At 43.3% G+C, this 26582-nt stretch overlaps 1 protein-coding gene across 1 annotated transcript in view; it reads right to left on the reverse strand.

The window, feature by feature from the left end:
• Window positions 1–11409, reverse strand: part of EMILIN2 (elastin microfibril interfacer 2) — a 40471-nt gene extending 29062 nt beyond the window's left edge. The window contains exons 1-2 of the mRNA XM_048057908.2: window positions 11195–11409; window positions 10946–11068 (exon numbers count right to left, since the gene is read on the reverse strand). Coding sequence (XP_047913865.2) covers window positions 10946–11068; window positions 11195–11322 — 251 coding nt within the window. The 5' untranslated portion in view covers window positions 11323–11409. The remainder of the gene's footprint in view (window positions 1–10945; window positions 11069–11194) is intronic.
• Window positions 11410–26582: the final 15173 nt, after the last annotated feature.

Below are 26582 nucleotides of genomic sequence, written 5' to 3' on the forward strand. Positions count from 1 at the left end.
TAGATTAGAGGTTAGAAGGAAAATTTTCACCCAGAGTGCGGTGAGGCACTGGCACAGGCTGCCCAGAGAAGCTGTGGATGCCCCATCCCTGGAAGTGTTCAAAGCCAGGCTGGATGGGGCTTTCAGCAATTTGACCTAGAGAGTGGCATCCCATCCCATGGCAGGGGGTTGGAATTTGGTGATTTTTAAGGTCCCTTCCAACCCAAGCCATTCTATGAGTCTATTACATAATTCAACTTCAGGAGTCTTTCCATAACAGGGTTTTAGCTACCAACGCCTAGACCTTCACCATGAATTCAATATGGTGATCAAATGATCCAACAAATTCAGAACAGCAATGCAAATTTCTATTTTTAATATCTAAGAAATTCACAGTTGAACTAAAGTTGTGCAGTGTGGCAATCATATTGAAAGATTCTTCCTCTCTGAGAGAAAAGTATTTTCTTAGGAAAACATTTAATTAAAAATACATGTTTGCTGCAAATGCTAGACATTTTGACTAGGGAATGAGCTCTAATTTTCTCATGGTGCTAAACCACAGAAGGAAGCAGTTAGCACTGATATTTGGAATGTCACCTAATAGCGATAAAACAAATCCGAAACATTTGGATGAAATTGGTGGGAAAACATATGGCTCCGTTCTGTAACTAGATATTAACATTCGACCTTTGGGGAAATGCAAGGAGATAACTGCCACCACATCCTCATTGTGAGCGAGGGACTGCAGAATCAGCATATGTTTCTACATAAGCAGTGTATAAAATGTTTATTCTGAGCACAAAACTTCAAGGTCAGTCCAAAATTCTGTAGTCATTGGAACAGGTCCCATAACTTCTGCAGTCTGCAAGTCGTGATCCTATTGGATATAAGATAACTAATCTTCACCGTTTAATGCCTTTATTGAATGTAGATCCGCTCTTTCTAAATGATACAGCATGCTCTGGCATGTCCCAGTCATCCAAATCTCCAATGGGAGTGCTGGGGTAGCACATAGAAAAAACCCCACACAACACCAACTATAAGATATAACTCCAATCATATCTGACCAAGTTTGTTTTTTTTTTTGCAGGCTGAAAAGGCTTCTGCTGAAAATATACCTAAGTTGGCCATTCTTCCCACACAGTTACTAAGCTCGCACCAGTTAATCCCATATTTCTAATTTCCCGAGAGTCTTGGCCTATTTGTAGCCCCTACAAAAGCTGGTAGAAATCCTAGTTCCAGTGAAATCAGGGAGACTTGATTTCTGACAGAAATCAGTCATTGACTGTAACAGTGAGATTCAGTGCACCTGAATTTCAGGTGCCTATAACATGTGTATTGATGGGCATTAGCTGTATGTGTTTCCCTCAAGCCAACAGAACAGCCAGTAGAGTCTAAATAGGATTTCATCTCATCCTAAATCCTTATTTACATCTTATTACTTAAACATTGTGTTGGACACCACTGACCTGCATTTGAGCCACCACTACTGCAGATGTCTAAGCTCCTGTGCTCACATGCATATCTCTGTATGGTAGACAAGTGAAGTTAGGGTGAGCTGAATCCTATCTCTGGATTTCGTTCATTTACAACCTTACTACTGCCGAGTCACACTGGCAGCTATCTGCTGTTCTACGCCACAAATGAGCTTAATTTAAGAAAAAAAATATGTCTTTAATAGGAGTTTACCCTAAGGCACTTACGGCAACCGGTGAAAAGATGTGTTGACAGGAACAGATGAGAATCACAGAATGGTTTGGGTTGGAAGGGACCTTAAAGCTCACCTCGTTCCAACCCCCCTGCCATGGGCAGGGACACCTCCCACCAGACCAGGCTGCCCAAAGCTCCATCCAGCCTCTAGGTGAAGAATTTCTTCCTTATAGCTAATCCAAATCTACCCTATTTAGTTTAAAATTATTTCTCCTTGTCCTATCACTACACTCCCTGACAAAGTGTCCCTCCCCAGGTTTCCTGTAGGCCCTCTTTAGTTTTTGGAAGGCCTCTATACGGTTTCCCCAGGGCCTTCTTTTCTCCAGGCTGAACAACTCCAACTCCCTCAGCCTCTCTCCATAGGAGACGTGCTCCACCCCTTGGATCATCCTCATGGCCCTCCTCTGGGCTTACTCCAACAGATCCACATCCTTCTTATGCTGGGGGCCCCAGAGCTGAACACAGCACTCCAGGTGGGGATCTCAAGAAAGCAGAGCAGAGGGGGACAATCCCCTCCCTCACCCTGCTGGCCACGCTGCTTTTGATGCAGCCCAGGATACAGCTGGCTTTCTGGGCTACGAGTGCACACTGCTGCCTCATGTTGAGATTCTCGTCAACCACATCTCTCAGGTCCTTCTCCTCCGGGCTGCTCTCAATCCATTCTCCACCCAGCCTGTATTTGTGCTTGGGATTGCCCCGGCCCAGATGCAGGACCTTGCACTTGGCTGCATTGAACCTCATGAGGTTCGCACAGGCCCACCTCTCAAGCCTGTCCAGGTCCCTCTGGATGGCATCCCTGCCCTCCCGTGTGTCAACTGCACCACGCAGCTTGGTGTCATCGGCAAATTTGCTGAGGGTGCATTCAATAACACTGTCCATGTCACCGACAAAGGTATTAAACAGTGCCAGTCCCGATAACGACCCCCGAGGAACACCTTGTCGCTGATCATTGAGCCGCTGACAGCAACTCTTTCAGTACAGCCATCCAGCCAATTCCTTACCCACCAAGTGGTTCATCCATCAAACCCACATCTCGCCAATTTAGAGACAAGGGTGTTGTGCAGGACATCAAATGCTCTGCACAAGTCCACTTCAGTCACTCTTCCCTTATCCACCAACGCTGTAACCCCATTGTGGAAGGCCACCAGATCTGTCAGGCATGATTTTCCGTTAGTGAAGCCGTTTTGGCTGTCACCTATCATCTCCTTATTTTTCATGTGCCCTAGCTGTACTAAAAATCTATTTAAAAGGAATTCTAGCGAACCTCGAAATATTTACTGATTTTGACTTGGCACTGGAGACACAAAGTTGCCTCTTACAGACTTGTGAAACTCTCATCTTTGCACTGGTCTTCCTCCTTTAGCTGGCAGTTTTGCCTTCCAAAATTTGTATAAAGAAGACAGTATATGTATTTGCAGGAGTTGAGGTCTGGGGTCTTTTCCTCCGAAAAACTGCCACTGACAATACCCACCATCCCAATATCTAGCCCAGTCGTAGTCACCTCAACTGGAATTCCCTAAAAGGTCGTGGTCAGGTCTTTATGTAATTTAATAATCAACCTCTAATATACATCATTAAGCTCTTATTAATAAGCTTCGCACTACAGTAAAGCATTAGCCACAACTGATGTCATAGAATGAGCACCAAATTGATTCTGAGCTAAATCTTGAATAAAAAACTGCTGCTGGCTGAGAGCACTAACAGGGACTGACACCGAAGGACTCGTTCTCTCAAGAGAACAAGTTAAAGCACCCCACATCTGCACTGTGGAGTTCAGCTACACTTTGCATGTAAAACAAAGAAATCACCCATCCAAGTCACTACAAAAATGTTTTAATATTTGACTACAAAAACCCTGTAATTTTACTAAATACAACATAAAACAAGAATGAGGGTTAGAGACTAAGTAGCTTTTCCAGCGTTTACTGTTTGCTCTGCCCCTTCACACCACCTGAGAAGCACAATGGGAACAGAGATTGCTTTCTGTCTGGAGGAAACTGTTAGCAGGCAGAAACATGCCACAGGTGACTTGTATCCCTCCCTCTTACTCCACTCCCAGACTATCAGCACGTCAGGACAGAGGCAGAAAAGTTGCTGTCCTCCATCCCCTGATCTGTTGGTAACAAGGAACGAGCAGAGAATCATGCTGCCAAAATCAGCTCTCTACAACCTAACCTCTCAGATGGTTCTCTTTAATGCTGAACATTAGTTCAATGCATCCAAGAGAATCTGGATGAATTTTACTGAGGTATGCTTTTTTTTTTTTTTAAGTAAGGCAGAAGATCACAGGAACTGGTGGAAGACAAAAATGCTTCTCAGACACAGGGTTTCATTTGTAGTTCCATTCAAAACCTCCATAAGTGCCGTCATTCATTACCTATACAGTGAATTTTGATGTCAGTCATCTCAGTTAGGACTTTTTCTATCAAAAAAATGAGACTCAAAATAAAACTTTTTTTTTTTCCCTAGATGTATAATTAAACAGAGAGAGGAGAGGAAGTGAAGAAACAACTAAGGGATTGCATTCTCTGAAGCACGTCCCCATGCCTCGTATTAATGGTTTAGTTTCCCAGTGGTGTATTTGTATGGATATGTAAGGACATATCCATACACATATATCCATATATACATGTATATCCATACACTTAGAGGCAGAGAGAGATTGATATATATCTCAATCACCAACGATTTTATTTTTCAAAAGCTGACCACTAAACTCCAGTGGGGAATGCCCAAAAAGTAAGTTTCAGGTTTAGGCTTTATAATCCTAATGTTATTGAATTATTACCCCTTAAAGCTAGGCAAGCATCCATTTCTTATGAACAGAGAAACCAAGATATAGGATGCAGTTAAGTAGCTTACAGCCACAGTCTGTGGCAACACTCAAAGCAGAGCTTTGTTCTTGGGATTTACAGTCTTGTGATTCTTACATGGTTGCTTCCTTCCATTTTGTCGCAAGATAAACATACGTCAGTCAACCACATGCTGACAGACCAAAAATAAGCTAGTAAAAACACTAAATAAAATTGGATATTAGAACCTTGAAAAGACAGTCCTTCCAAAAGAGATTCAGAAAAAAAAATGTAGAGTAGCACTGTGATGTAGTCAAAAGAGTGATGGAACAGAAAGGGGCTTAGCATCAGCTTACACGTTTACAACATCCTCACCTGCTTCTCCCTCAAGTAGGGACCGAATTTCTCCCCTTACACCAGTGGAAAGGTCCAGAGAGGATGCAAAGTACTGCTTCTGATAAAGCTCCCTGAGAAACAGAGCTCCACTAGTGTCTCTCCTGCTTCCCCAACCCACAAAATAAGCTTATTTCTAAGAAAAAGCAACTCCTAAGAGATTATTTGAAAACATACCCAAATAGAATAGACCGAGCAGATAACCAATGCTTTTATGAATCCAAGAGCTAACCAGTGGGATTAGCTGGAACCCAACTTGAATAAAACACAGCATTGTTTTGAGACCTGATACTTTTCAAGACACCAGGTCGAAGTGAATCAGAGTGGAGAGGAAAGATGAGATGTGAATGCAAAAAAAGAGGTCAGATGTCCTTAGGACTACGGGAGGAAGGGAGTAAGAATCTGCAATGTGTAAAACTGGAACAGCTCACTTTCTAGTGGTACAGAATGTTCCTTGTTTTTTGGAGGTGAATTATGACAAAACAGGCCTGCAACAGGTCAGCAGCTCCCAAAAATTAACAATCTGTTATTTTGGAAACGGTTTGGTGCTTAACAGAAGAGGCCCCAGACCTCCAGGTCATACACATCTCAACCCAGAAAAACATGAAACGTGTAATTATTTGTATTAATGCAAACTGAGGAACAGTTTGTGATTTCTGAATAATTGCAACAAACTATGAATGATGTATGAAAATTAAAATTCCCTGTCTGATTCACAGAGAAAAAAGACACTGTTGCATTCAGCGTGTGGAGGCAGAGATGCACAATTGCTAGCTCAGGGAGACGGCCAGGAAAGTTTACCACGCCCAGCAGGCCCTCAAAGATTACCAAACAAGCACTCCAGGAAACTCGAGTATGTTCTGAAGTTGTTTAAGTTTCCTTACTGTTTTCAATGCACAATCCCTTAGGCTAAACTCCCTATGCAGTCAGCTAGCTGGAGCCTGTACAAAGAAATTCTGCTTCATACGAAATACCTAAGTAGGGGAAAAAAATCTTTAAAGGGTTTTCTAGATATTTCAAGGGGAAACATGAAATAGCCCTCACTTTCCCTTCAACTCCTAGTGCATCCTGAAAGTTTTTCTTATGAGATATGCTTTGCTAGAAGCCAGAGGCAAGCATAGCCTCTGATCCTGTACTGACCTGTGTGTCTTAGGTTTGATCCTGCCCGATGCTGAGCACTCTGACTCTGGTCTGTGCACTCAACTTCCATCAGCTGAGTATGCTCAGGGAAAACAACACTGAGGCTGTTCAAGGGCTGAAAACTACATGTGGCTTTACTACATGTTCCTAGACTAGTTCTGGTGTGCTCCACCCAGGACGCTCTGAGGTTGCCAGAAAACAATAAATCGATACGGCCACGTGAATTTGAACTGAAGTCTGACACGCTGTTTCCCAGTAATAAAATTTCCACTTTTACTCAAAATATTTTTATTTATAAGCATTCTATACTGCCTATTAATAGCTGTGCATTGCTAGTAAGTATAGCCATCTATCCCGACATTTACGATTACAGAAAACCAGCAGTAACAGTCTGTGAAGTTACTTCAGCCTTTTTGCCTTAAATCTTCTTCTTGGCAACGGCTGAGCTTTGAAACTGTGCTTTGGATTGGGAGCAGGCTTATTTATGGTTATTTAATACAAGAAAGTTGGAAAATATTGCTCAATGAGAGATCTGGAGAGGCTTGCTAGTTTAGCTCTTGATGCATTTGTAACTTTCTTGACTGTTTTCTAAGTACGTGCAACCTGGTGAAGTAATTGGTTTGCTTCTTGTACGTTAATCATTAGCGTTAAGATAAGATGCTCACACTAAATCATGAAATCGCCTCCCCACAAGCTAAAGACAGGTGACCTGACTTTATATTATACTCTTGAGCACAAGCATATCTTTACACATGAGCAGAATTAATGAGGACTGTTATCTGGATTAGGGGATCTGATAAACATCCTTTCTTTAATTCCCTGAGCAACCTGACCTAACTTTGAAGCCGACTCTGCTGTGAGCTGGGGGCTGCAGGGTGATTACATGACCTCCAGAGGTTCCTCCCACTGTAAATTTTTCTATTTGATTTACTACCTCTCCCTCCATGGGACTGGGAAGTCCTGTTTGCCAGTACTGTGGTAATGATGGAAAAACAGAAAACATTCCCCTGCTTCAGTTCACAGGCTTATTATTAATTAAACTCCGCTAGTGAAAGCAGATTTACCCTAAAATGCTGGGCCATAAATTGGGGCATCTAAGATACAAGTGTCCCAATGTACTCTACACCACAAAAGGGGAAAATAAATAAATAAATAAAAGAAAACCAAAAAAAATGGTAGAGTAACATCCTACAACAACATCCTACCCTGAAGCAGCTACACTGACCAGAGGATGCCCAATAGATTCAGCAACCCTCAAGAGTTTGCAGGACCTAGCCAAGAAGAAAACACATTTGGCTTTTAGAAACAGATAATGCTATTAAGCCAGTTAAGTTTCTAAACTATTCAGAAGAAAGCTAGGAAAGAAAACTCCTAACAGAAGAAGTGGGGAGGGGTCAGTAATTTAAGAAACGATGCTAAATTTCAAAACACAGGAGTTCTTTTTAGTGAGTAAGGACACTAACATTTTTGTATAAGTACCCTTCATTCCTACCACCCATTAATAACAAAGTTTCTCTCTCCTTTACCAGTCACAGTTTTAAGTAAAATAAATCAGGAGCCCCCCAAACTTCAAAGGGCACGTACTTCAAAGGGCAGGTCTGCTTTTTCTTTTTCCTCCTTCTCTTCATATCTCTTAAGCAGCCACACTTTAACTCACATTTATCCTTGACACCTTTATCAGCCAAAGCCTTCACTAACTGTTCAGTGAGGAAATCATTATTGAGCACAAACACCTACAGAACAATGAAGTGCAATAATTTCCTCAATTTCAACGTAACATTTTAGGAAATCAACCCTGTAACCAAACTTAAATTCCAGTTGACACTCCTAGATCTGCAGTCATTCCAACAGTGTGGGATTATTTTTTTTTTAATTTTAACAATATTTTAAGCGATATTTGAATGGGCCTAAAGGGCAGACATAAAGGGTTCATGCACATATATGATTTAGGTTTAATCACCAGAGCTTTCTATTTCAACCAAAGAAAAAAAATGGTGGTAACTATAATTCATATCTGCAATAGCTAACACTTGTCCATGAAGAACATTTGGAATTCAGGAGTACACTCTATGCTTAAGGCAGTGAAATGCTCAGAGCCCTAAATGCAGAGAACTATTTAAGCAATCGCTGTGCAGAACCTAGACTGCACCTAAAGAGTGCACTGTAGGAGTCTTAAACTAACTTAAATCAATAGTAAATCCACTGACTGAACACACGCACAAAAAAAACCTCAAGTACTAATAAAACCCATAAATCTATGATACATTTAACAAGTTCTTTGTTTGACTTGGATCTCACTGTACCCACTGTCTGTAAGAGAATGAGGCCTTAGATAAATCAAGGGTATCAGAAGGAGACTACACAGGGACTGTAGTTTATCCCAGTGAATATCTACTATTTAGTTCATTTTTAACTTCTCTATCTAAGTGTATAAAGGAAAAAGAGAATAACTTCAGAAGAGCCCTCACAATCTTTTCTTTGTTTCTTTTATAGCTCTTTCCTGTCCTATTTTTGTCAACGTTAGGCTCTGAGCTAGCAAACGTATACAAACACATTTTGTTATTCAGACCACTACTCCTACTGAATTAAGCAACACTTTTCATGTGAAAAGTGTGTTCTGTGCACAGGGGTTTGCACGATTTGAGCCATGCATTTCCAACGCTTCTGATTAATTCCCTTCTTACACTGCTCCTAAGAAAACGTGCATACTAGCAACAGACAGAAAAAATAAGTCATTGCCTATAAAAAAAAAAGTTTAGAACTGAATAAAACTTCAAGAGTTTGATATGACCTGCTTAAAGGATATTCCAGATGCTTTCAGTGTTCATCAGCTGTTGCTGTAATAGGTACTTAAAATATTTTGTGTTAAGAATGAGGAATTATTTAGCAGTTTCCACTCAGGTTATGAATAAACAACACTTATGTTCACCAAAAAAAAAAAAAAAGCAAATTCAGGAAACAAAGGCCTATGATAAGTATCTAATTCCGTTCTCAAAGAACAAAAAAACCCCATGAGGTTGGCCACAGCAGGCGAGCCCAAATGTCTGTTCAGCCCCATATTCTATCTCTGACAACAGCCAGCTCCAGATGTGTAGGAAAAGCTGAAGGACAGACAATGCCATTTCACAGAACCACAGCATAATTTGGAAGGGCTGTGACTTCTGGAGGTCATCCAGTCCAGTCCCCCACTAAAGCAGGGCTTCCCCTTCTGACTGCTGCCAAGGTTTCCACCAGCTCAACCAGTCCTTGGTTCAGGAATTTCCTGAGCTAGAAGCAATGCCTTTGCACTTTCTTCATTATCTACTAGCAGATAGTCCAAGAAAACCCTAATTTACCACCTCAGAAATTCCTTACCTCTATTCCTGTTGATGTATGTGTTCATGGAGTTCAGTTTCAACCCTTCCTCACTCCTCCACAGCTCTACTACTGGGGCTCTGTACAACAGAGGGTACACCCCATCATAAAGCCCAAAACCTCAATCACAAATCCAAAGCGGACAATTCAATTCTCCAGAGAGAAATGAGGGAAATTACACAAGACTGTGTTGCTCAGCTGCCTGCTGCCTTTGTTATTTGCCTCCAATTCCGGTGTTCATATATCCCAGTAGAGAAAAGCTATTTTTTCAAACCAAACTAAAATCAGTGCATTCAAAAGCCAAAACCCATTGCCACAGGCCCCTGGGTGGCAGCACCATCAGTGTACACAGCCCATTTCAGAAGCACCCATGTCACAGCAGTACCAGCTGCACCCTCACTTTCTCATGTCAAAATAAAAACTAGCTATTTGTCCTCACCATCAGGTCTGTCCAAGCATAAGTTTAATCCCACCAATATCTGTGGGAGTCCAACCCCTGACTTCTGGAGGTGAGACAGTTTCAGAAAGCTTATCCCGTACAGCTTTCCAATAAAAAGTGCAACTATTACTGTTTTTCAGGTGGGGAAACTGAGGAAAGGGGATGAGCCAGTGGGTGAGTGTGATGCAGCTGTCCCAACTCCTGCTCTACCTGCAAGATCACACAGCCTTGCTACATACAGCACAACGTGCCGGTCACCCTGTGGGCTTCACAGAATCACAGAATCATCTAGGTTGGAAGAGACCTCCAAGATCACTGAGTCCAACCTCTGACCTAACACTAACAAGTCCTCCACTAAACCATATCACTAAGGGCTACATCTAAACGTCTTTTCAAGACCTCCAGGGATGGCGACTCAACCACTTCCCTGGGCAGCCCATTCCAATGCCTAACAACCCTTTCAGTAAAGAAGTTCTTCCTAATATCCAACCTAAACCTCCCCTGGCGCAACTTTAGCTCATTCCCCCTCCGTGCAGTCGCTCTCAGTCACATGAAGCTTAAATCATACTTCACACCATGCCGTGCAGGAATCTCTGCATTGCCTGCTCCCCGTACAGTACAACTGATAAGGAGACAGAAATGGTGAACGCGTTGGGTCGTGCTCCTGCCTCTCCCTTTCTGTTAGCCACAGATCTAGCCGTGGGGCACCCAGGAGACCTGCTGTGAGCACCGCTCACCCTGCCAAGCCCGGGGCAGGGTGCATGGGTGTGCCCCCAGCAGGTGCTGGCGCTTGGGCCGCCCATGGCAGCGGTGTGGGGCTGCGGGACGGTGTGCCAGCTCAGCTCCCCACCCCTTGGTCTGCGCACAGCGAACGCGCCGTACGCCCCAGCGTACTCAATCTGGCTCTAATTAGCTCCGGCAGCCTTATGTTTGCAATAAAAGCGAGCGCTTTGTTCGGGGCGTGTGCCTGGGGACCAGGGACCAGAGAGCGGTACGCGCCGTCCGGCCCGTTTTGGGGTGCAGCGAGCCCCTGGAGCGCAGCCACCGCCCTCCCACGGGGCCCACGGGGCTCTCGCTCGGGAGGGCTTCGGGCCACCAAGCGCTTCCCCTCCCAGGGTCGCCTCCTCGGCTTACTTACACCGGGGTCGGCCGGCAGGGAAACTCGTTCCAGGCGCACTTGTACTGGGCCTGGACGTAGCTCTCCGTCCCGTCCAGCACCGAGCAGCTCACGTTCCTGTTCACTATGTAGGCGCACCAGTTCCTGGGGGGGGAGAGACAAGCGGCATCAGCCCGGGGCGGAGGCGACGAGGGGAGCCCATCCCGCACGCCCCGTCCCGGCTCGCCCCGGCTCGCCTCGCCTCGCCCCCGGGGGCTCCGCGGTACTCACTTGCTGCGGGAGCCCGGCCGGGAGTACCGCAGGTGCGGGGTGGCGTGGCTGAGCCCGGCGCCCAGGGCGAGCAGCAGCGGCAGCGCCCAGCCCGAGGGCGCCGCGGGGCAGGGGCTCAGCAGCTCCATGGGCCGGCCGCTGCCTCTCCGCCGGCTCCCTCCGGCCGTCTGTCCGGCCGGCCGTCCCTCCGCCCGCCCGCCCGCAGCTCCCTCACTGACGCAAATCCCCCCCTTCTCCACCCCGTTGCCGCCCCTCCGCGGTGGCTCCGCGCCCCTCCGGCCCCGCCGCCGCTCCCCTCCACCCCCGCCGGGCCGTGGCCGGCCGGCCCCGCTCGCCCGCCGCCCCCCGGCGCTCCCCTCGCTCCCCCGGCCCGGGCGGAGCGGGGCGGCGCGGAGCCGAGGCGCGGGGGGCGGCCGCCGGCCCCACATGGCGCCCGGCCGCCATGAGCGGGGCCCCCGCCGCTGCCGCCGCCCGTTGCCCCCTTCCCCTCGGGCCGGCACCCCCTGAGATGGCGGCCCCTGAGGGGACGGGTCTGGGGCCGTGTGGTGGTCCCGTCCCGGGTGGCCTCGAGGGTTGGTGCCGTGCGCGGCCCAATGGCTCACCCACATTGTCCCCAGAGGGCCACCTCTCCCTGTCCTGTGGTACCTGCCTACACCTGGAGCACCTTAGCAGAAATTTCTGCCCATTTTCCAGGTTTTGCCTCGAATAAACAGGAATGAGCCCCTGGTCTCATCCGACACTGCACCTTCTGCCCTGGCCAGTGCCAGCTGCTTCAGAAGATGTTGCAAGCGCAAGGAGCAAGCACAACAGTAGCTTCCCAAGAGGCCTTTTTTCCTCATGCGCCCAGTTTTAGTACACTCAGAATGCCATACGAGTCAGTAATATCTAAATCCTTTTAAAAACGTGCTAAGCTCTTTGGTGTGAGGGGGAGCTTCCAACAGTGAGACGGTTGCTCCCTTGCATCCTGCATCAGGCATCACAACACTAGTGAGAAATTTTTCAAACTAACCCATACAGGTACAAAATATCAACATACATTTAAACACTAGTTCAGAAATTCTGCTTTTAGACAAGTGATGTGTTGTAGGCCATTAATCATGAGGTGAATCGTGCTGAGCAGAGAAAGCAATGGTTATTGAAATCCACTCGTGCTGTAGTCTCCTTCAGGCACCTGGACTGGGTTACCTGCCTGTGCCGGGCAGCCTGCGTTGGGTCCCACCACTCTCCAGACCACAGGGAGGCCCCTCTGTCCTCATCAGCTCCTGTTCTTCCGAAGTGCTTCCTTTTGATGGCCACAGGAACATTGTGCTGTGGTTTTAGAGGCAGAGCCGGCACTGTGCTTGTGCAGCACGTGGGAGGCTCAGAGGCATCCTCTGGATGCAGAGGTGATGTGGGCATTGGTGTCCACCGTGGCTTGCACACTGCCACTACTTGTCCTGCCATGGGCCCTGCTTGTTCAGTGCTCCCTTCAGCAGTACCAGTAGCTTGATGGGCTTCTGCATCATCCCTCAGACATAACTGCTCATGGGACCGTGCAATTGGCAGCAGCGAGAAGCTGAAGTGTTAAAAAAGACAACTATTTCTTCTGCATTTTTGTTTATCCTCAAGCCAGACCCATGATCCAGGCTCCAGCAGGAGAAGGGGCTGTAGGAGTGTGTCAGGGCTGCACGAGGGGTACAAGGTAGGGGCTTGGGAGCCCTGTGTTGAGGGGTAAAATCTTGAAAGCCACCAAGCCTGGACTCAGCACAACCAAATAAAGCTGCGAGGCTGGGGCAGCACAGGCTGCTCCTGCCAGAGGGAAAGAAGAGAAGGGAAGGAGGGAGCAGTGTTTGGGTGGAGAGCTGAGAGGTCAGGCAGCTACCATGAGGTCAACGAAAGATTTGGGAGAGATGACTGCTGCTGCTGAGCGTGATCCCAGCCCAGCCACGTGCTCCAAAGCCTCCCTTGGCCACAGCTGCCTCTCTGGCTTTCTAGGTCTCAAATAAAGCAGGCAGCAGGGCCGGGCCCTTTCTTCTGCTCTAGGCAATGGCCTACTTTCAGCTGTAGACCTGGTTGTCTGCCCAGACTTGCCCAAACAGGCAGGTTTCATCTGCTGGTCTTGCAGTCAACCTCATCCAACTACTTTGCTCACTCACCCTCTGAGTCTGACAGGAAAATAACTTTACACATAGAAGTCAAAATTATGCTTTCAAACTGCTTTTTAATAATTGTCTCACTGGGAACATACACTAAAGATTTCTGCCCACAACCCCCAAGAAAAACTTGTCCAACTACAGGTGCACAGTGATGCTTCACTGGTGATAAGCAGAAATGGAAAAATCAAAGGTTATTGCGGTCATTTCAGAGCATCCTGTTTCACCTGAAAAAAATGGAATCCTCCTAACAGCTCTGCAGCTCCTTTGGACAGAGTAACACGTCACTGTCTAAGAAACTACGCCTCAGGCAAAGGTTAAGTAATTTACTGTGCCACTGTTTGCATTTGCAATAGCATGACATTCAGGCATCATGATTTGTGCCGGCAGAAATTATTTGGAGTTTCTCCAGCCTGAAGAAAGCAAGACTACAATTCAGTCCCTAAAAAGTACAATTGAAGGCCCTTTCTTCCTTTTTCCCCTCCTCATCCAGTCAAGGAGCTCTTGAAGTTGGTCCTTTTCCAAAAGTGATGAGCAACATGGAAGAGCTGTATGTCGTCCCACAAAGGGAAAGTCATTAAATAATGAAAGACTGAGGTCATGCCCATCTTGAGAATGACTGCACAGGACAAAAAAATAACAGGCCGATTTAAACAAAGTGAGCAGGGAACAACAGCATGTTGCCATACACAAAGCACGGAGCTTATGTCTTGGTGAAGGAAGACAAAGCAGGTGTGACTTGATTTGCCATGAGGGCACCCTTCTGACCTGCAAACTGAAGACTTGCCTGTTTACAGGATCGATGTAATCAAGGATCAACGTAATCAGGATCAATGTAATACGGGACATGATTAGAATGGAGAGTCCCTGTAGCCTTCTGCTTACCTCTTGGATGTGGCAGGTAATGAGCCAGGAGTTGCCTGTAACTGCAGGACCCTGTCCTTGGAAAAATATTTGTTTACTCAGGTACCATGCATGAAAATCTCTCCTGTTTTCTGGTATAGAGGAGTTGTCCCTTTGCTGTCTGGATCAACTAGTTTGTAACTATTATGAAAGTGGACTTTAATAGTATTTACTGCATTTACTTTGCCATTACTTTAAAAGGACACGTGAGGCTTCTTCTGCTACAAAGCATGGTGTATCTTTGTTTCATTTCAAACAAACCACAACAATGAAAAACAAAATCCTGCACGACCCTTCACTGCTCCTCCGTGACACCAGAGATCTGTGGGAACTTGGATGCAAATGCTATGGCAGAGAGTGAAGTTTTGTGTGTGGCTGTGTGATGGCTCAGTAAGGCAGTGACAGCAGAGGATGACTTGTGCTGAGAAGTATTGAGCTGAATGGAAATGTATGAATTTGGGCAGATGTTTAGAATTTACTTCAACGCCTATGATATTCACACTGGGCCTATGATATCAGCTGATACAACAGCAACAGAACACAAATTTGGCTTTGCCAGGAGAATTTTCAACTCAGGTGCACACTGAACATGTGCTTCAAGCTCTGCTCATGGCTGCATTTTTTCTATGGGTGTAACTAGCTTTATTTCAGGGTGTAAGTATTAAGGTTAATATTGCTTTCAAGGAGAGAGCAATGTTCACACTTTATTTTTCTGTGCTACATCCTCTCGTCTCTGAAATTCACAGAAATCCCAAGACAGATTTTTCTTACAGTACATGGAAAGCATCCTGAACCCCTCCCTCCAAAAGGAGCGTGTAATCTGCAAGTGCACCGAGAAGGGCTTTGGTGACTGGAGAGGTCATAGCACGAGTCCCTGGAACACAGAGATCACACATGTGAGTCCATAAATCTCTTTAAATTATTTTAAAGTGGATCTTCCTTTACTGAGCTGCCTGGCTGTGTTTTCAGCACCAAGATCAACTGCGCTTTCATGCTTCATAACGGGATAATGATGAGAAAATAGCTAGGGCCATGTGCAAGGGCCTGCCAAAGAGAAGAGTGCATAGAGTGGGAGGGCAGAATAAATAGCAAAAACATTATCAGAGTATTTACTACAGAACACCAAAAGATAAATGTGTCTTTAATAGCATGCTGCATGGAGAGGCTGCCTGTTCTCCCTTTTGCTGCATATTCATCTTAACATCAATATTAACATTAACGATTATAATTGGAGTCTATTATTGGTGTCCTTCAACCTTTCTCAGGTCAGATAATGAGCTTGTTTTTCAATATATTTTTTTAAATGATTCCTCACTGCAAGATTTGGGTTTCAGTTTTGAAAATTCTAGCTGTAGTCACCTGGCTGAAATCAGCCAGACGCATATTTAGCTGTGAATGTTTAATGAAAATTAATGACCGAATGAAAAGTTGACAGATGTTAATGACAGATGCTAATAAAATTACTATCTGTAAAGAGGTAAACTTTATGAGCGTGCAGAGAATTCGCCAGCACGGTCCTGGCCAGCGCTCAGGGCACATCTTGGCCCAGCTGAATGCAGTACTTCCCTGTCTAGGCTCTGATGGTGTGGTGTTGTGTGGGCTCCGTGGAGCAGGCCTGGGGTTGTTTCAGCAAATGGGTGGGCAACTTGGCTGCTACATCCCGTCTTCCTTTGTGTTATTTCCTTTTTGGAAAACAACAACGACAATAACAACAAACAAAACACACACACACACACAAACAAGCCCAAACATTTGTGCTAGGATAACTTCTTTAGACAGAAAAACAAATTAGTGTTTTACAAACAGCCCGAACTTTGCCCAGTTGTATCCACGTGTTTGTATTAAAAGTGACACTGTGTATTGTCAGAATTATGGTTTTGGCTAGAGAACAAACTACACAACTGCTCTTCCCTGGGAACAGCTACCTGAGCACACCATTACAGTCTGCTGAAGGCATCAGGCCCAGGACAGCAGCGATCAATATCCATTATCCTGCACCAAGAAGAGGGTTGGTGAATTGCAAGCCACAGGTATTTCACGCTTGAGAAATGTTGTATCTGCTTTGTACTGAATAGGTGTGATTGCTAAAGACAGGAGAAACAGTGATTAAAGTCTCCATTGCTTCCGTAGGAGATACTAAAATACTCTCCTGTATGACAGCGTGCGAGGACTGAACCCACTGTTACCATGGGGTTCCTGGCACAGCAAGGCTGGAGCCTATGTGGAGAGAAGACAACTGAGTATAAGAAAACAATCAGAAGGAAATATTTTAATGCTCCACAAGACCTCTCGGTGAAGAGCCCTGAGGCTGGCTGACACGTGCACAAAGGTGGAAGAAGATAAAGGGCACTGGAAAGAAGATCAGAGGAGACTGGCATTTCTTGGCAGACGGCCTGGGGGTTGGAGAGTATGGGAGGTATGGGGAAGAGATTTCTTTTCGTGTCTGCTTATCTTACGCTTATTGAAATTGGCAAGTGACTTCAGTGGAGAAGATGCACGGTGCTTTTTGGTTCTTTCCACAGCTGTGACCACTCTAACCTGCATGTGAAGTGGGGCAAAGTTGGTTCCTACAAAGCTACATCTGCTGACTGCACACAGACCCTCCAAAAATCCTGCTGACAACTAGCTGAAACGTACTTAAAGACCAAGTCCAAAACAGCATGCTTTTTTTACCCTTGCTGTAAAGAGTTTCTTCCAGTCTTGCTTGTTATGAAATCAAGAATTGTCATATGTGGTTACAGACATACTTATTACTTTGGTTTGGATACCTCACTTCTGATGGTAGTGCAATATTTCAGTATAAAGAATAAGAATCTCTTCCTGAAAACAAGAGGCAGAAATTATTCACATAGATAAGACCTAAAATTGTAATTCATAACATCTTTCTTGCTTCCTTGGAGAAAAGAACTCCCAGCCTAATAATTATTTTCCAATTAAGAAGAAAAAAAAAAGAGTGCTATTTTTAAGGAGGCACTTTGTATGTTTCTTCTAATTCCTTTTTTTTTTCTTTTTTATTTGAAATCATGATTAAATTTTAATTTTAACTTCTTTTCAAGTTGCACACTGTAAAGAAGATTTAGGGTTCTTAAAGAAAGTTTGTGTTTTAAAATGAGCTAACCAAACACAAAATGCCAGGAATATTTTAAGTAAGACCTCATTAGGTAAAGACCATGACTGCAAATATTTGTCGCCTCTCTGCAGGCTCATCATGTTTTTAGAAGAGGATTTATATAGGCTAACTCATTTTTCTGCTTCAGCCATTTGGACACTCAGCAAATTTCTTCAGCTTCTCTAGTTTCTCCCTGTTTGCTCCCTCGTAAAACACACCGCTCGTTCTTTATCCTGTGAAATTTCACTGAGGTTATAGCAGCTCTTAGATGCAAGAAATAAATAAAGGCAAGAACAAAACCCAACCCCTTTTTTCTTCTGCCTTCTCCGGTCTTATATTTTCACTGCATGCCGGTGGTATGTGGCTGTTCTTAATCTCAAAAGCTATGACGCAAAACATACGAGGACAGCTTCTGGTGAACAAAGCGAAATGACAGCTCCGGGCCCCCAGTGCCTGCCGCTGGTGGTACTGCTCACAAGAAACAAAACTATGGGGAGGAAGGGGGAGGAGAATCCCTTTTGGGGATCACTCTCATTATCCTTCCCCAAGGCAGAATTCTGCTGAATCACTCACCCTACTCAGTCCCTGAAGGTTCATTCTTATGGGATGATATTGGCAACCTCCTACGAACACAGGATGAGGCTGTCACGCTTTTATCTGCAAACAAACCTACTAAATGAGCACGACTCCCTCTACAGTAGTAAAGGTATCACAATCCAGTTCATAAAAATGAACACATAGCTTCTACCCAAAGGAGTTTACAGTCAGATCAGACTCAGGCAGCAAATTTTATTCTGCCTGTTTTCCAACACACCTGTAAGCTCCAGTACTGTCTTGTGACAAATCATATCCTATTTTAACGTAATATGAAATGCAAAGAAAAGTATCTGATGATTTTTTGCATTTGCTTGTGATTTCCTCGTTATCCTTTGAGAATTTCAAAGGAAGTGGCAATTCAAAAAAAAAAAAAAAGAGAAGTTGAGAAAAAGGAAAGAAGAAGATGCAGTGAAATGTAGGTGGCTGCACAACAGTGTAACTGGGGATGAGGTGCAAAAAGGTATCGGAGGTAAGAAGGTGGGAAAGGAGGAGGTGGCGAGTACAGCAGTGTAAGGATGGGCAGGGTCTTGCTCTGTTCATAGCTCAAATGCCGTGAAACGTTATTCACACTTTTGCCTTACTGTATTGCACTTTCTTTCTAACATGAATTTCTGTTCATTTGGACTGAGAGGAAAGTGTCTGTCCTTCCTCAGCCCCCCTGCCTGCTGGGGAGCGGCGAGCTGCAAATGTTGCACTGGTGAATCCTAACTGCCTGCTGTACCAATGTGTGGTTGCAAAGACAAATGTATCAAGAAGCATATTAAACTGGGAAAAAAATGAAAGTTTGTATTTATTTTGCTCATAATTTCAAAAAAAAAATCTGTGTTTGTTCTAGAGATTATTATAGAAATTAATCTTGAGAAATGTTTCTCATTGTGTCAAAATTATGTTTAATCGTGCGGTAATCAGACTGCAAGACCCATTTGTATTTAATTTCTCAAGGCTGCAATTAAATAAGCTGGTGATAGCAGTGCTCTGTTTTGATCAGTTAAGCACTCCAAATCAGCCACAGGCAACCTCCTTAAAGCAGCTAATTACTTCGCTCCCACCAATTTTGATGGGAGTTAAAAGCCTGCATCTCCATGAGAACTAGAGATTAACCACCCAAGATTTGTTTCAATCAAACCTCTGTCAGATAACATCACTGGATGCATTCATTTCGTCTGTGGGCGTTTTGTGCCTCACTGTCAACTCCTCCTGCAAAGGTAATTTATTTAAACAAAACCAAATATTCTTCTGTTCAGACATGCTAGGTTAAAACAGTGAGGGCAGTGGCTTGGTTGGCACATTGCACAGAGAACGGGGAAGTACAGAGGTGTAAAATGGTTGTTTTATATCTTGATTATTTCTTTCCAGTTGTCAGAGGTGGGTAGGTAGGTTTAAACACCTGCCCCACAGCAAGCAGTAAGCCATGGAGGTAATTGCAAGTAGTGGAACGTGAGGAATACTGAAATACATATTTAAACTCTCTCATTTCTAACCACTGAAGTTTCCATTCTTAACCATAAATGTATCAACACTTTTTAGAACATCTCAGAGATTTCAGAAGTAGATACTTAAGATATTGAAGCAGATACTTAAGTGGTAAGTTTTCTGGGAGATGAGTCCAGCGTAGTTTTCAATTTCATTTTTCCCACTTGCGATCAAAACCTCCGGTGACATCAGTTCCTCTTGAGTCTCTCAGACACATCTTACACTGATGTCCCAATGACCATTCTTGATCAGCCGCTGACTCGCATTCATCTTTTACTGTTCAAAGGAAATCCCCTTTGCCAAAAGAGGGTGTATCTTTTATATAATTTTAGAAGAACAATGGTTACAGGAATGACGATTGATGGAAAATAAGTTAAAAATGATGAACGCTGCTGCTGTGCTTCCTGTGTGGCGGACTGAAAAACGATGGAGCAAATGACTGTAACACTTTCACTGCACAACAAGACTATATGCGGTGGTGGTGAAATGAACTCATGATTTTAGAATACTTGAAAGGACACAAGATATGAAGAATTTATGTATAGCAGTATGTGTTCAAGAATGAACTCGGTCATGGACTCAGTTCAGGGCATCTGGCATTATTTACAACATTCACTTCTACTTTTAAGAATGCAGAATTTCAGGCCCAAAGAGTGTTATATAAAATATTATTACTTTTTTCTTTTATGACAGTTAAAACTTAACCCAAACATTAGGATGAACTCTGTCAGGGATTGTTAATACTCTCTGCCTGTTGGTGTTAGGCTTTTCTGTCTATTCCCTTCAGCAATTTACAGAACAACACAATGGGGTCATTACTGCAGTAGGATAAGAAATAGTCAAGGAAGGAATCCTGTTGTTTTATATGTACCTGGCAGCAGTGCTGGAGGATCTGAACAAAATCAGAGCTCCACTGTCTTCAGTGTTTTACAGCCACAAGCTTTGTGCCAAGGCCTAGTCTCCTCAGAAAGTTTCGCCACTTCAGTTATAATAACAGTGTTAAAGCCAGAAAAAAATCTGTAGATACAGATGTGGTTAATGTGCATAAACCAGTGCAGCCTACTTCAGTTTGGGAAGTGGTTAAACTCTGTGCCAGATGAAATTCCCCGTATTCCAGTGTAACGGTGCCTCTGCTGAGGGCTGGGGTTGGGATGTAGCGGGAGGCAGCGGGAAGGAAGCAGAGGAGAACAGGCAGGGAGTTTTGGTTGTTTCTTTCACATTGTGTACCTGTTTCTGAAGGAAATTAAAAGTTTACTCATCATTGCCTTTTAAATGTGCATTGTCTATCCCTTTTCTCCTTTCAATTTTAAGCGTGGAGCTATAGGAGAGTCTCTGCTGTGAGATATTGCCTTACTTTATGCCAACCTACACATTCATTCTGAACTGTTTTCTGATGTTCCCAACAATAGAGCACTTCAAAGCAAACATTCAGTTAATAAATCGTACCAGCTCATTCCTATCGTTTCCCTGAAATCTGTCATTAACAACTAGTAATAAAGAAATAATGCAGCAGAGGCTGTAGCTATAGAGATATATTCAACCTATGCCAGGGGAGAATAAATCGCATGAGGTACGTGAGGATATTTCCAAATCAGAGGGCAAAGAAGTCACTGCAAATTATTACAATATAATTTTACTGCAAGTAGTGCACGACAGAAGATTATAGGGACAGTTCTCTTTCACATAAGAAGATATCTGTATCTAGAGCATGTCAAGTAAGCCAAATGTCTAGAAACATCAATGAAGATGTTTAATTAGTTTTAGATAACTTGCAAGAACCACTTCAGTGACTACATCCAGAGAGAGCCAAACATTCACTGCCTCTTGTGTGAGTTGTCCTGGTTTGCTCTGAAAAAGTGGGAATGCTCCCAAGACCTTGACTCTTTGAGAAGTCTGACTAGTTCAACGGACTTGATAAGATACAACAGTGAGATCCTGATGGAGAGCAGCCTTGTCTTTGTTAGAGTATGGGATGTATTTTGTTATATCAATCTTCTCTCCAAAAACGTGGCAGTAAAAGTAGTCCCTACAACTACTGTGCTTTGTTTGTCTTTACACTTCTTTTTAGCATTGCAGAATCTCATGCGTTTTGCGTTTTCATTCAAGCTCCAGTTCCTGGAATTCCAGCATGACTTGAGCACTTCAGATTGTATTGCAAGAAAAAGTTAGTTCTGGCATTCCCTTGCAGAGAGTGATTTGAAAACCTGACTCACAACCGTCCTGCAGTCTCAGAAACAAGGCGGCAGGTACCAAGAATTATACGCTTTTTAAATCTTATGACTTTTAAGCCAATCTCCTGATTCATTTTATTGCAAGGGCTTTGCAATATCTTTATCCAGCCGCTTCTGACTTCCAACTCTCCTCTTGAGTTGCTGTTCTGGAGCTGGCAATGAGATAATTCTAAAGCACTATTTCCTATGTGGCATACCAAGAGGCAGCGCAGGCTTTAACTAACGTCTCTAACCAGTTATGGAATCACAGTGCTTCATACTGCTATCTTACAGTTCAGCCTTCATTTACAATTAGTTTATTCCATTTATTCCTTGCGTGCGAGATTTCTCTGGTAAACATCATTAATCTATGTTGAGTTACTCGTCTGAAACTTATTGAATAACACTTACTGCAGCGTAAAATAAAAGACACTTCCCCTTCTTTTTCCATCAATTCAATCTGTGGTGACCGGGTATCTATATTTCAGCTCCCGTCTAAATCTACAGACAGCACTTCATGTATGAATCATTTCTTGGTGACTTGCAAAACTCTTCTGAGATGAGTAAGTGTTCAGTTTTTATAATTGCTTCCAGGTTTTCAGGTTTTAGTGATTCTAAGTGTGAGGAGCTCAGCTTAAAATTCAAGCCTAAATCTTTTGCATAGATATACCCTTTTGTTTTTAGAGAGTTACCAAAATTTAAAAAAAAATAAAAAAAACAATGCCCACAGCCAAACATTGCAACATAGGTTGGACACACATCCAGGGGTGGAAACAAAACAAGCCTTTTCTACAGACTGTGTCTCTAGGGTCTGGTCCTGTTTTGCAACTGGCAAAAATATGGTTATAAAAGATATTACACTGACAACAAACCTAATTAGCTGCTGTTACGGACAGGGTTGTCTTGGGCCTTTTGGAGGCTAGGGGCCTCTTCAGGATCCAGTCTGTGCAAAGCACACACAGTCTGTGAAAATGAGCAGGAGCAGCAAGCATTGAGTTGTTTGGTATGCGTGCAGTTGGTGTGGTAGCCAGATTTTGTGGCTATAGCAGTCAGTGATCAAGTCTACCTGACATCACCATCTTGTACACAAATGGGAACCGAAAGAGCCACATTATTGTATTCATTGGATGGAAATCCAGTGGGTTGAATTTCAAAAGTATAGAATAATCAGGAACCCCCACAGGAGTCCACTGCATTAGTACCTACAGGAATGAATCTTATTTAATCATCTTTAATTTCTGTCCTGGATGATAAGACCATCCAGGGTCTTAAACAGAAGTTTAGGAAAGAAAAAAAAAATCAAGTGACACGACATCCAGTATTTCATCTTCAAAGCCTTTCTGATCCTTTGGCAGAGATAATCTGATAGTTCTTTTTCATCCTAAAGACTGGTTTCCATTTCACCTTTTGAAGGAATATTTATGTTTACCACTCACAAAGACCTTTCTTAATCTTTACTAAATAAATATATATGTACAGAGAAACAACAAGAATTAGAAAACAGTTCTTTTTTTAAAGGCCTGCAGACAGAGAAAATTATGCAGATAAAAGATCTAGATGTTACGCATTCTGAGATGGGATTATTTGTTTTTCACCTAAGTGAATGTTAACTAGGCTTGACTACTGCGCTCTCTGTTTCTCTCTCTCTCTGTAGTTACTTTGTCAAAGTATTCCAAGACCAATAATGGGCATTGCCTAAAAACTGAGGAATGTTCTCACAAGTTTCCTTCTTTCCCAGGAATCAGGAACGCTGCTTTAAGGAGGAAATGGAGATGTACAGTCAGTGTGCACAGAAGACATGGCAAGTAGGCTCCAAAGACAGAGTAGACTTAAAAGTGAGAGCTGTGATTTTGAAATTCATGAACATTTGGAAAGCTGAGAACAAAAGAACAAAGTAACAATTACTAAGCTTGCTGATTTCCAAAGTTTTAACTGTATTGTAAATGTTTTGCAAAAGATTGTTTTAATGCAGAACGCTGAACTTTCTGCTTTGCCAACCCAGAAAAAAGAGCCCAGATTTCTTTCCAGTTCTCACCCCCCAGGAAGATGGCATATTTTTCATTACTATTTTTCACATGCAATCTCTGCACATGCAGGAATGCTTTTCAACAAAGGAAAGGCTCGCATTTCAAGTAGTACTGTGGAAAATGTTCCATATAGTCAGCTCCTTGACACACTGCATTGATGTGTCAGCATGTCTTTGTAAGACTGTGGAACAGTCTTGGCAACAAAGCTAACCAGCAAACTCTTTGACCCCAAATTCCTCTATTCCGATAATGTTATCATGCATTTGACATGGGGTCACGGTTACTCACTTACATAAAGGAAACTTTCAGAAGAGAAACGGGGTAACACTTATTCATGAGAAATCCAGTTTGAAATGATAACATGGACTCAAATAATTCATAAATATCCTTATATTTATGCTAGCTTTATATTATATTATATATATATATATAATATATATATATCTTTTATATTTATGCTAAATATGCTAGTTTTCTTAGGGCAAGAGGATCTAATTTTTTTTTTTTTGAAAAAATTCTGACAGACCACTTGAAAACATGATTCTGCTATTGAGAAGACCAGTCTGAGAAAGCAAAAAAAAAAAAAAAAGTGGGAAAAAATACCATTTTGTTCAATATCATGAAGCATGAATGAGGTTTGAATTGCTTTAGTAGCATCCCTAGTGGAAGCTGGAACAAAACCAAATCTGAACAAATTGTGCTAATTCCAGATAATTCTATTTGCCAGCAGTTTAACAAAAGCATCCATGTTCTGCTCTTTCTCCGAACCTGGCATAGACCCCTCCAGACCCTCTGAGAATGCAAGAGTTCATAAGTTCACTTGTTATTTGCACTTCAACACATTTTGTTGGAATAATGTTTCCAATCTTTCTTTACAGCAGAAGTCATATATATTACCATTCGAAGATAAGAGTAAATAGAGCACAACTTCAGAAAAAAAGTTCACCATTAACTTTTAAAATGTACTTTTGGGGCTTAAGAATCAGTGCATCAATACTTAACGAGTAACTTCTCCAGAACACCTGACTTTCTGTTTGTAAGGTACACAAAGTATATCTGCTTACACCCGTGGTTCTCTTTTTCCAAGCCCACTGAACATTTTCTAGAAATTACTGCTTACACTTCTGAAATATTAACATAAAAATGACTCAGGATGTATAGCCTAGAACACATGTTCCCACACTATGATTCAGGGAAGTGCAATGGGATAGCTGAGGATTAGAAGGCTCTGTCTCTGAGTCACACACACACACGAAAGGAAGATATGAAATTTTAAGAATTGGAGTGTTTTGTTTCCCACCAGAAAATGGCTTACTGTACCTCCAAACCTTGGTTTAAAACTGATACTTCCCCTGTGACCATTCAGTGACTCAGGAAAGTTATGTGATCATAAATGAGGAAAAGTGGTCCATGAAGTCTTCTGGGACATTATTCAGCCTGAATAATTTGAAAATCCACTGCACAGAGGTGTTGCAATGTATAATCTCCAGAACCCTAGATTCGAGCCTAATCTGTAAGTGTGGAAACAGAACTAGGCTGTTAGGAGTCTCACTGGCAGGGTAGTTCATAAACTTACCACAGCAATTCTGGGTAATGTTGATAGATGTGTCCTTCTCTCAGTTCAGTATTAACATTATTTCTTGCATACTTATCTGGGATTTTATTTGTAGGAACTCCAGCAGTTTCTGCTTTTATGCTTGGCTTCTCTGTGCCTTCATCATCTATTTCTAGAAAAAATGGAGCTGAGACTTTTGAGGATACGTGAAGTCATCTGTTGGTAGCCTCCATGGTTAGCTCATCTGTAACCCCAAGCCACTTGGACCTTGGAAATGCGTCTTGCATCCAGCACTGAACAGAGGCCTAACAATGTCATGTCTCCTTTTGGGAAGTGTGGAAATTCAAACCCAAACTTCAAAGCTATAGTTATCTGATTCCTTAAGCCTTCTCCATCGCTTACACACCCTTCCCCACTCCTGGCACACACTCCTCCATTCAAAGTTCTCTGAGGGCTCTTGTTTATGTTTGAAATATCTGGGCACATGTGGGACACAAAGTTCGGTAGAGGAGACTCCAACGATGTCACAAGTTTACGCTCAAACACACAGGTGATAGTTAAGTGGAAAAAGTAAAAACCCTTTTGGCTTTGTGTAGTGTCAGACAAGTACACGCTTCTTCCAGCACTCCCGCTGGCCTCACAGCATTTGCAGAGTAAGAGGACAAGAATGGTCAAATCTCATGCAGGTTGGAAGCTCTGATGATGACTCTCAGGCAGGGTCAATTCTGTAGGTAGATAAAATCTCTCTCCAGAGTCCAACTGGATAAGTCACAGTCTTGGCCTGACCACCCACTTTCAGAGGGACTTTTTTTCTTTCAAGCTGTGCATGACAATAAACTGCCTTTGGCATCTGGAAGGCTCTCCACTCAGAATGTAATTACAAACATTAAAATGGTGGTTAAAATGTCAATAAAGGACACGATTAGTTGCAAGCTTCCACATGCCTGTGTAACAATACTCCAGCAGCAACTCACCACTGTTTAGTAATTGATCTAACCCATCCCCATTTTTACCATACTCTTACAGCAGCTGAACTCAACCAGCCTTGCTGTATACCTTCAAGTCAATTCAGGGTGGATGGTGGTGGATGACAGAAGATAAGAAAGTTGCTACGCTGAAGACAGCTCTCTGTAGTTAATCTATCTGTCAAAACTACCATTTGCCACAAAAGCAGGCTCAATTTCAGCATATGTGGCTTTTTGCCTGTCTACCAGTCTTGATTATGCTTCCACTTCAGCATCTGTGCTTTGATTTCCCTCCCTGAACTGTTACGTATTGCTAAAATTACTCTCCTGCTTGCTTCTGCTAAAAGTCCCTAACAGCACAAGGACTTCTAACCATCCCTTCTCACTATTCACAGGACACCCTCCGCTCTAGAATTG

This window comes from Anser cygnoides, chromosome 2, assembly GCF_040182565.1.
Source record: "Anser cygnoides isolate HZ-2024a breed goose chromosome 2, Taihu_goose_T2T_genome, whole genome shotgun sequence".
In the NCBI taxonomy this organism is placed as follows: Eukaryota; Metazoa; Chordata; class Aves; order Anseriformes; family Anatidae; genus Anser; species Anser cygnoides.